We start from the raw sequence: 12,138 nt of genomic DNA, 5'->3' as shown, positions 1-12,138 counted from the left end.
GGAAAAAAATTGCCCTGGAAGGAGTTAACTTCAGTGCAAGTAAATACAGCGTTTGATACCTATACATTCATGCTCTCTCCAATGATGCCAACAAAACTGTCAATTGTTATAGATTATATACTCCTTGAATTTTTCTGTTTTTGTACCTTTCTTTATGTCATACCATATCATTTCACTTCCTTAAATCACCAAACCTCTCTGGGTCTCATTTTATTCATCTGTAAAATAAGGAGTTTTGAATAGATGACATGAAAGGTTCTTATAAACCTATGATAAGGCTCTGTAATGTCAACCTTTGACCTGTCAGAGAGTTTTTTGAGTTTTCTGATTCAAAAGTCACACTTGATACTACACTGTATGGATTTGGTACAACTCTATGTACCAAACTATGTACCATAGTAATGGTGGAGGCACTTTACACAGTAATTCAGTGGGAATAGATCTGAGTCTAATTTAGTCAAATCTGACCCACTCCACAAGACTCAACACAAATCTAATCTCCATGAGACCTTCCTTAAACATCCTAGCCTAAAATGCCTTTCCTTCTTTGCTTGTATTAATTTTGTATTTGCTTGGCACATATATTAATTCTGCATATACTTATACATGCAGATGTTTTTTCCCCAATTGAACACATTAAAAATAAGGATTTCTTTGTATTTATATCCTCAATGCCTATCACACAGAAAATGCTTAATAAATATTTGTTGATTAAAGTAATGCCACTTGCCTCTGATTGACAATGGTAGTCATAGTTCATCTGATGAATGATCACATATAATCTTGTAATTTTTGTTGTCTTGATCTCATATAAATCTTGTAGTATTGTTTAACTTTTGCCATATTAATATTGTCCCTGTCCAACTCTAGCCTTTTTATTTTGTCTCTTCAGCTAGATTAGTCTTATAAGACAAGGCCTTGCGTTTCTTTGTAGAGAGTTTCTATATAAATATTCAACACATATTTCTTATTTTGATTTGAAAAAAATAGTTGAATTTTTCTCTACGCAATGTGGCTAGTTTTGCAGTAATATCTATTGGTTCCCTAATCTTTTATGGAATTTTGTTCCCCTATCATTTAACTCTCTGAATTTTATACTTCAGATATTTAAAGATGTATGATTTCTTTGGCTTGGGTATTCTTTCCATCCTTTCCATAAAGCCACCCCTTCATGCCTTAGTCAACTGTTTAATGGATGTTTGTGGCTAAAACAGTTCATCACATGGTAGTCAAGTATTGTCAGAGATCCTCTCCAAACTTAGCTAGGTTGGTCCTTGGAAGACAACATGGAACTGACAGACATGCTGATATCCAAAGCATTTTCAGCTTGAGGTGAACTGGCAGAGCTTGCAATTCAGTTCAAAATCCTTCAAAGGTGCCAGTATTTAAGAACCTAGGGTTCCTTCCGTGTAGTTGTGAGACACTGAAATAGGGCTTAAGTAAAGGTGAACTTTATAATTAGACCAAAATTAAGGTTTCCAGTGAATACCTCTGACCTGTCAGAGAGTTTTTTGAGTTTTCTGATTCAAAAGGCACACTTGATACTCTCTATGGATTTGGCACTATTCTATGTTGACATGCTAATGGTGGAGGTGCTTTACACAGTAATTCAGTGGGAATAGATCTGAGTCTAATTTAGCCCTGAAGGAAATGAAACATGAAAATTAGCGCAAAACAGGTCTTCACTTTGAGTCATGGGCAGAACTTATCTCACATTTCACATAATTGGACTTGTGGATTCTAACATGCTGTACATGTCAGCTGTCTGACGTTATTTTGCACATTTTGTAAGCCCAAGTAATTCATTTTTCTAAGGCATTTAACCTTGGTCCTGAGAGATGGTTGAATCTCCCTCTCCTCCTACTTCTTTCATACCCAGTCTGTCTAAACACAGTATGTAGTGATTAGAGTCACTAACACTTGATGGTTTTTTGGCAACTGAAGTCAGATCAGTGCTTCCATGTGGAAATGAGTACATGGGAAAAAGCCAATGGCTTTTGCTGGAGGACCACAGGAGGTATGAAACTGACCCAACACATAGATGGATAGGAATGGACTCTTCCAAGTCATCATAAGTCACGCTGTCAGTCTGTCAGCTTTCATTTAGAAGCACTAGATGCAACAATGAAAAATGTTTTGTGCTGAGAGTCCATGAATCTACTTGGCAATACTGGATACTTCAGGATTGTAGAAAGTGGCAAAAAATAAAAATCAAGATGTTCAACATGGCAGGTTTGCAAATGAATGAATAAAGAAACAGTATTAGTATCCCAAAGAGATCATGCAAGTGGGAAAAGGACCTGTACGTACAAAAATTTTTAAAGCAGTTCTTTATGTGGTGGCAAAGAATTGGAAATTGAAGGGTTACCCATAAGTTGGGGAATGGTTGAACAAGTTGTGGTATATGAATATAATGGAACACTATTGTGCAGGAAGATCTCAGAAAAATCTAGAAATACTTGAATGAACTGATGCTGAGTGAATTAAGCAGAACCAGGAGAACACTGAACACAGTGACAATCATAATGTGCGATAACTAACCTTGATAGACTTATCTCTTCTTAGCAATGCAAGGATCCAAGATAACACCAAAGGACTCATGATAAAAAATGCTGTCCACATCCAGAAAAAGAACTATGGAGTCTGAATACAGATTGAAACATATTATTTGCTCTCTCTCTTTTTTCTTTTTTGTTCATTTCTTTTTTCTCGTGATTTCTAACATTGGTTCTAATTCTTCTTTATGACTAATGTGAAAATAGGTTCAATATTAATAAATATGTAGAGCCTATATCAAATTACATACCATCTTGGGGTGGGGGGCGGGGAGAGATGAGAAGAAAATTTGGAACTCAAAATCTTATGGAAGTGAATGTTGAAAACTAAAAATAAATAAATATATTTTAAAAAGCAGTTATTAGGTTCTTAGTATATGCTATGCATGTGTGATAAGTGCTAGATATATACATACAAATAGAAAGAGAGTTTTTACTTCCAATGAGCTTATGTATAAGGGATTAGTGGACATAGAATGTGAGCAGCTAGATGGTTCAGTGGATAAGAGTGCTGGGTCTAGAGTCAGGAAGACCTGAGTTCGAATCTAGCCTCAGACACCAGCTGTGTGACCCTGGGCAAATCACTTAATCTCTGTTTGCTTTAATCCATTGAAGAAGGAAATGGCAAATATGGTTCATCAGGTCACAAAAGAATAGGACACAACTAAACAACCACAAGGCACAGAATGGAGTTTTGGATTGGTAATGGTAAGGATGATGACTGGAGTAATAAGACAACTGATTAACATACACATTCCAGGAATGATAATGTTCCTATAATTATTCTTATTAAAGTAGAAGTGGAAGGTAGGAAGGGTCAGAAAGGTATACAGACCATGGCATGGCATGAAGAAGGCAGGAGAATTAATCTCAACCCACAAAACCTACTGCTGATATACTAATATGCTTACATTTAGCAGCTTTCATACAGAAGTGTCTCTGGTACATTTTAATTCATTAGGCAACTAATCAGGCTATGTATGATGTCAAGGTAATCCATCAAGAATCCCTTCTTCACATTTGGTCTGGTTGTGATATGAGAGCAGAAACCCTAGCTATTTTCAGATAAATCTCATTGAATTCTAGAAATTGGAAGGGCCCTTATGGATCATCTTGGGAAACAGTGAATAGTGTTGGATGGGAAATTACAGGTAGGGTTCAAATACTAGTGCTACCATTAGCTGTGTGATCTTGAACAAGTGACTTCATCTCTTTAGTACTCAATTTCTTTCTCTGTAGAATGAGGGGAATGGTTTAGTTGACCTTTCAGGTCCCCTTTTGGCTCTAAATATATGACATTATGTTCCCATGGCTTAGTGTTATTCCTCCCACTCCCCTCTCCCCATTTTGCATCTGAGGAAACTTAGGTAAAGAATAAAAGACTTAGCCAAGATCACAGTTAATTAGCAGAGATATGAATAAAACCAGATAACTTCTCTTGCCATCCAGAGCTCTTTCTACTATATCACATTGATGAATGACATGAAGATAATAGGATTATAGAGCAAGAATTGGAAGAGACCCCAGAAACCAACCCCCTCATTTTAGGAAACAGGAGTCCATAGAGGAAAGTGACTTGTTCAAAGTCACTCACTTTCACTCACTTATGAATTGGCAGAGCCAAGATGTGAATACAGGTCTTCTACCTTCAAAACTAGTATTCTAAAGCCTACACTACAAAAATATTTTAAGAATCCTGAATGAATATAATTAGGTTTAGTTCATTTTATCCTATAGCACTCTATGTCTCAACCTCATATGTGGACTTCATTGACAGTACATGAAATTCATTCTCTGGTTCCCAGGACAGAACAAAAGAGCCTTTTATTAGAAGCACAGAGCGCAGACCAAGCGTAAACACTAGACAAAGGCAGTTGTTACTTTTAGAAGGAAAATATTTCTTGCCTGCTTTTAGGAGGGTGGTAGTGGTGGGATATACAAATGAGGATATTAAATAAACTCATTTCTGAATATTTGCTATTCCCTTTTTTAAGAAGAAAATGAAAAACTCTGAGGGCAATTATTTGGTTCAAGAAAAGTTCAAGATTCAGGTAATGGTGACTTTAGGGACTTCCTTTTTCTTCCTGAACTTTAACTATTAAATTTTTATAAGACAACCAATTACCAGGCAAAGGACCAATCTATGTCATGGATTTTCCTGATTTCAGGAACTTTTAAAGTAAGGCAATGTTTTTGCTTTTCAGAGAGGTTGGCTGCAAGTATTTTGAATTATATTGTTTTGATAAAATGTTATAATAAATTTAGCAGACCACACTTTTCCTTCAAGGTTGTTACCCCACTCACTAACTTTACAAATACTAAGCTATGCCAAAAATGATGTTATTTTAGAGAGCAACAGAGCCATAACTGGAGGGAGGAAAGTGCCTAGGGTTTAATGAAAATATAGGAAAAACCCATTACAATATTCCACCTAATGGTGAATTCTTCTGCATATCCTTAGGACTCCCCCAACTCCCTACCCTTTCATCGATCATTCTATAATTTAACAAGGTTGATAGATGTTGTGTTTTAAGTATGAGCTTGTTTTGAATTCACTAGAGAAACATCAAAAGAACTCTTGGTATTTAGTAATGTGTACATCCATGTGAATGTTACCAAAAATCTTTCAAATTAAGAGGATCAAATACAGGAAAATGGGACACATGTATTGGACATTTCCACTATTGGGCGTTCAAAGGCATTCTCTTGGGTTACATTTGTTTGTTTAGTGGAAATAGATTTGGATCACAACACTGCTAAAATGGTTATAATTTAGAAAAATATTTGAGCCTAGAAGCTGAAGGATATGAAGGCAATTTTAACTTGGGAGATTTCAACACTTCTCTTCTCCTTACCTTCAATGAAGACTTCAGCAGATGTTGTGTCTGAACCACTAGGATTTGTAGCCAGGCAAGAGTAACGTCCTGTGTCGTCCTCGAAAGCTTCTGTGATGACTAGAGCATGGAGACCTCCACTCTCACACTGGATCTGGATGTCTGGGGAGTTATGAAGCTCTTTCCCTTCACAGAACCATCTGTAGGTCATACAGAATATGAGGAATAGAGCAGAAAGGAACAGTTATCTTTAAAACAAAGTAGAAGTGAAAGTCCAGATACCATGTGATGAGATGCTAGTTTGATATAAAACTACACAGATATGACCAGTGAGAATATCTGTTCTGGAGTGAACTCTTGTGTAATTGCATCTTTTCTGGGAAAAATGTGTGTAGTTTTTTCCCCAGAAAACATCTTTTCTTGTAGACCTTACTTGTCAGTCAATCTCAATTTAAAAATAAAGGATGGCAAACTCCTAAAACAACTTTGCTTACAGAAGAATATGAACAAAAATTAAAAATGTTTTGCAAAAAAATTGTTTTCTCATCATTAGAAAAAAGAAACTAAAACAAATACCTCCTAACCTAATTACAATTGTAATCAACTTAGAAAATGAAAATAATTAGGGGGAACTAGTGATAACCTGATTCCTTTCAAAATCCCGTCATTTTCAGCATTTTCCATGAACCCTTGGCTACATGATCAGCTTAAAAATGCCAGATGTAATTTCTTCCACATTTCTGTTACTTTAAAAAAGTTTATAGTAGGCTACATGGCCTTGGAGACTTTATATAGGCATAGAGGCTAAGTTGTAATTCACTCTTACTGCTCAGCTTTTTTCCTTTCCCAAAGAACCAGAAGCCTGATGGGGTTGGCTCTCAAGGGCCTTAGGTTTTTTTTTTTTCTAAATACAGACAGTTCCCCCCCCCCCCCCCTTTCCCCCATTCCTCCACAATTTTCAACTCTCTTCTCTTTCTCCTTCATTTTGTAAAATGAATAAATGGAGTTGTGACCATAAAAACTTGCCAAGTCTGATTTATTTTAAAAGAAATATGTAGGAATTTGCCACTTGACACAAACAGAAAAGCTAAAGTCCCCTTTCTCAACATTGTCCATTTAGCTCCTAATAACTTCTTAGAGATTTTCCCTGAGCTTAATCTGCCACTGAATTCTTTGGTCTTGGAATCCTTTCCTGGAAATTCAGCACTTAGGACTGAATCTGTAGTCTTCCCTACATTCAGGGAAGTGTAAGACAAGCACACTGTCTAGATTACAGTAATAATATAGTATTCTTAACAATAACAATGGTAACTTGTTAATATTGTACCTCTACTCAGCAGAAACTTTACAAAGACATTGTTTTTTTGTTTTTGTTTTTTCCATCCAAATATATTTGTTTTCAATTTTCAATCACTTCCATAAGTTTTAAATTTTCTCTCCCTCCCTCTCCCCTTCCTCCCTAAGATGGCTTGCAATTTTATATGGGCTCTACACATACATTCTTATTCAACACATTTTCACATTTGTTGGGTTGTATAGAAGAATTAAAATGAATGGGAGAAAACAAAACGAAACATAACAAAAGAGAAAATAGCAGAGACATTCTTAAAGATGAATATTTGCCTCTTGTAGAAGAGCAGAATGAGATATGGAAACTAAGGAACAAAGTACAGATATTTACCATCCTTTCAATAACTGGAAGATTTGATATATAATAGTTGTACATCTTATGAAACTTATGTTTTGGTGGCAACTTAGAAGATTATACTTGCAGATTTCAAGGTCTAATTCAAATTGCCTTTCTTCCAATCCAGTATTATTTTCTCTGCCCTTTCCTTTCCATTCCCACTGCTACCATCTTAATCCAGCCCTCATTACCTCATGTTTGGACTATTACAACAGTCTTCTAACTGATCCCTCTGCATTCCGTCTTGCCCAATCCATCCCACACACCAAATGTCAGATCAATCTGCCTAAAATATGCTCTCACACATATCACTCCCCTGCTCAAACGCTTCTGATGGCTCCCCGTTGGCTATAGAATAAATTCTAACTCTTTAATTTGACCTTCAAAGACCTCCAAATTCTGGCTCCAACCTAATTACTCTGCCTGATAACCACATTTTGGTCTGATCTACTCATTGTCTCTTAAATATTTTATGTGATTGCACACATCCCTGGAATACCGTACCTTTACTCTCCACTTACATAAATCCTACCAATCTTTCAAGGTACACGACAAAGTCTACCTCAGCCAGTGACCCTTCCATTTTCCTCAACCAAGTCAGAGTTCTATGTCTTTTGTCTGAAGTCTTAAAATAGATATAGTTTTTTCACTCAAGCATTTGTTTGATAATTAGCATATATATTTATGTATATGTACTGTTTCTGGCAACAGACTGTACACTTGTGGGTGGGGACAGGAATAATATTTTGTACTTCTTTGTATCACCAATAACTAGCACATAGTAGGGCCAAGTTAATTTTTGTTCTCATTGATGATGATAATCTCATCTCTGAACTTGTAGGACTCAGTTTCTACTGCTTTTTTGGCAATGATTTTTGATATTTACTTTCATATTAGATAAATGCAAGAGATGGCCTGTGATTTAACCCTTGCATTGTTATGTAACATTTCAAGGACTTATGAAAAACCTTCCCAACTACATTATATATTTCCTGAAGTTATTAACCTTTAATAAGGAAATTATTAAACTTCTTTGAACTTCTTCTAATAGAATATAATTTCTTTGACTGCAGGAATTTTCATATCTGTTTTTGTCTTTAGTGCTTAGTGCCTGTCATGTGACATGTCATTTAAGAAAAGCCAATTGAATGAATGATTTGAAGGCAAAGACTGCATCTTACACTTCTTTGTTTTCCCCACAGTCCCTAGCATACTGGCATGCACAAGACTCATACTTAAAATTAATATTCCTTTTTTGCTTGATACTTCTCATCACAAGGAAATCAACTATCCCAACTATCAACAAGGAAATATTTCAAGGTGTTTAATCTTTGTGATTGTAATGAATTAGGACCATTGCCACCTGAGCAAAGAAAAAACTTAAGAAAAAGAGAGGGAAAAGTATAGGGTAATAGAATATTGAACTTGGAATTAGGAATAACTGGCTTGAAATTGCCCTTTGATATTTACTGGCAAGGTCACCTACTCCCCTCTTCAACAAGACCCTGAAGCTCTCTGAGTTTCTTCCTCTGTACAATGGAGATTACAGCACCTGGAGATAATACTTTATTATTACTGTAATGCAGATAGTATGCTATAGCAATCAGAGTTGTTGAGAGACTCAAATCAGATAAGACTAGTAAAATACCTTGTGCAGCTTAAAGCACTTTATAAATGTCAGCCATTATTATAAGCCAATCAGTAAACATTATTAAGTACCAGGCACTGTGCTAAATGCTGGGGCAAAAGCACAGTTCCTCCCCTCAAGGAACTCCTAATCTAAAGTGGGGGACAACATGCAAGCAATTATGTGCAGACAAGGTATAGAGAGGAGAAATCAGAGATAATTCAGAGAGGAGGCATTAGCATTAAGGGGGATCAAGAAAGCTTTCTTGTAGAAGGTAGGATTTTTACAAGTTATTTTTAATTTTTATTTTTTTTGAAGGTGGGATTTTCATTGGGACTTGAAGGAAGCCAGGGAAGCCAAAAAGAGATCAGTAGAGAGAATAAGGGGACAGACAGTGAAAGTGCTTTAGAGATGAAGCAGCAAGGAGGCCAGTGTCTCTGGGTCAGAGAGTAGGGGTGTGTGTAGGGATTGCAGGAGAAGGGGAGCGTAAAGGGTAAGCAGATTGGGAAGGTAGGAAGAGGTCAGATTATGGAGGGTTTTAAGAGCCAAAGGATTTTATGTTTGATTTGACATTACCACTATAACATGCTTACTTGGTGCCATACTTGTTCAATATACATATTAAGCATCTATTATGTACAGAGTACAATGCTAGGTTCTATGCAGCAACCCAGGCAATCTTATTTCTGTCCTATAGGGACTGACATAACATTGGCAGGAGAGGCAGTGTGGCTCACAGAATCACAGAGTATAGCTGGCAAGGATCTTAGAAGGTCCTCGAATTCAACTCCTTCATTTACAGATGAGGAAACAGATGCTGGAGAAGTGACTTACCCAAGTCACATAGGCATTAAGTGGTAGAGCTAAGATTATTACCCAAAGGTATCTAACTCCACAGGAAGCACTCTCTCCATTGTACCTTGTCTGGGCTACCATCTGGACAGTTACTAGTCACGTGACCCTGGGAAAGCCATTTACATCTCTTAAGTCCCTAGTTTCCTTATCTATGAAATGGGGATGAGAGGTGGCAGAACAGAGTGACTAAAAAGCCAGCACTGGAGTCAGGAAGACCTGGGTTTATATCTTACCTCTAACATATGCCCATTGTGAGACCATGGGCAAGTCACAATCTCCCAATGCCCTGGGCAACTTGTGCAGGTTGTAAATTATAGACCAGTGACTGATCTGCGTCAGTGAAGGGTGTTTCCACATTGAGAATTCAGACTCACAAATGAAATAACAAGGTCATATCCCACACCCTCTAACAACTACAACAACAAGGAATATTGTTACAGGGGCTAACTACCTCACAGGGTTGTTTTGAGAGGAAGCCCTAAGTAAACTGTGAAATAGCAACATAAACATAAATTTTTGCTCCTCTCCCTAAGTCTTCTCAATAAAACCAGAGGAAGTAAATATTTCTGTATATCCATGTACCTCACAATATCCCTATGAGAGAAGTACTAAAGGTATTATAATTCCCCTTTATTAGACGAAGAAATTGAGGTTCAAATGGGGTTAATTGAATTGCTGAGAGTTATTTAACTAAAAAATATCAGCAGAATTCAAATCTGGTTCTTCTTCATTTTTAGTCCAGTGCCTCAAATAAGCAAAAAGTCACGCACCAAAGCAGACAAAAAATTAAAAAATATAATATACACAAGTCATTTGAGTTCATTGCAAATTGTAAAACTGAAGGATGACTTTTATTGGAAAGGCAAATTGTAATGGATCACAAAGGTCAGTAAAAGGTATAGTTTTATACCATTAAAATTTGGGAAGATAAGTTATGACCTAAGAGAAAAGAGAACAAAAATCCCAAATGATAAATGTTCCAACAAGTCTGAATGTAGAAACAAAAGCCAATTATTCTGTGTCAAATTGCATCAGTTGAGCTAAGGCTCCTGAGATTAAATTGTACCCAGTTTATAGCTATAACAATGTCTGTCTGTCTGTGTTCATATGTTTTCAAAGAAGACCATGACATCAGAGAAATGATGACATGACTTGCACTTGACTTTGTTTTGAGTGAGGAAGGGCTGTGCAAGGTCACCAGCCTTACTTTCCCCTCCTGAGCCATCTGGATCCAGTGACCCTCATCCAGGGCATTCCTCAGAATGACTGCAGAAGGCCCAGGATGCAATGGCAGACCTTGGCCTATTCAGGTACTCACTTAAGAGTGACGTAATGCCCATTCTGTGAATAGGTCTTTTTAAGAAGTAACCAGGGAATGGCCCTTTTAATGAGCAAAAGAAAAAACAAGTAAATCAAGCTGCGAGGGAAAGAGAAACAGTTACTATTGATAATCACTCTGAAGCCAGGAGGGTCTCCAAAAGAGCCATTAAGTGGAGTTTAGTTAGGGACTCATTGGTTTGTAATTTATGTAGGGTTGGGGGCGGAGCCAAGATGGCGGAGTAGAAAGATGCACATACACATAGCTCCGAACCCACAACCCATAGAACATCTGTAAAAAGGAACTCACGGTGAATTCTGGAACAACAGAGGCCATAGAACAGTGGAGCGAAGGAGATTTCTGTTCCAGAGGGACCTGCAAACCTCTCACAAAAGGTCCTTCGTGCCGCGGACTGGGCGCTGTGGACTGGGAGCCCAGCACAGCCCTGCCACACCCGCGGCACTGAGAGCAGATCCGAGAGGGGTTCAGAGATGGAATCTCCAGTGGCCGCACAGGTCCCTCCACCCACAGGTGATGGGGGTCAGTGAGAGGGTCTCTTTGCTAGGTCGAGAGGGGAGTGGGGTGCCCCCATTACTCAGGCCCCCTCGGGAGGCAGCAGCTGAGGCAGCAGCAGGCTAGGGCTCCCCAAGCAGGCAGGAGCCTGGATCCATTGTTGAAGGTCTCTGCATAAACCCCCTGAGGGAACTGAGCCTGAGAGGCAGCCCTGCCCCCACCTGAGCACCTGAACTTAATCTCACACTGAATAGCAGCCCTGCCCCTGCCCAAAGCCCTGAGGCTGGAAGCAGCATTTGAATCTCAGACCCCAAGTGCTGGCTGGGAGGATCAGGAGGCGAGGTGGGTGTGAGGAGAATATTCAGAGGTCAAGTCACTGGCTGGGAAAATGCCCAGAAAAGGGAAAAGAAATAAGACTATAGAAGGTTACTTTCTTGGTGAACAGGCATTTCCTCCCTTCCTTTCTGATGAGGAAGAACAATGCTTACCATCAGGCAAAGACACAGAAGTCAAGGCTTCTGTATCCCAACCCACTTAATGGGCTCAGGCCATGGAAGAGCTCAAAAAGAATTTTGAAAATCAAGTTAGAGAGGTGGAGGAAAAGCTGGGAAGAGAAATGAGAGACATGCAGTCAAAGCATGAACAGCAGGTCAGCACCCTGCTAAAGGAGACCCAAAAAAATGCTGAAGAAAATAACACCTTGAAAAATAGGCTAACTCAATTGACAAAAGAGGTTCAAAAAGCCAATG

General features: G+C 38.1%; 1 protein-coding gene across 3 annotated transcripts in view; it reads right to left on the bottom strand.

Moving 5' to 3' along the window:
* The window catches only part of PALLD (palladin, cytoskeletal associated protein), a 554,902-nt gene that overhangs the window by 318,365 nt on the left and 224,399 nt on the right, over positions 1–12,138 (bottom strand). For all 3 annotated transcript variants that reach the window (XM_072623162.1, XM_072623155.1, XM_072623156.1), the window contains one exon: positions 5,411–5,589. In XM_072623162.1, coding sequence (XP_072479263.1) covers positions 5,411–5,589 — 179 coding nt within the window. The remainder of the gene's footprint in view (positions 1–5,410; positions 5,590–12,138) is intronic.

The sequence above is a fragment of the Notamacropus eugenii genome, chromosome 7, assembly GCF_028372415.1.
Source record: "Notamacropus eugenii isolate mMacEug1 chromosome 7, mMacEug1.pri_v2, whole genome shotgun sequence".
NCBI classification, from domain to species: domain Eukaryota; kingdom Metazoa; phylum Chordata; class Mammalia; order Diprotodontia; family Macropodidae; genus Notamacropus; species Notamacropus eugenii.
This window is presented reverse-complemented; position numbering and strand designations above follow the sequence as displayed.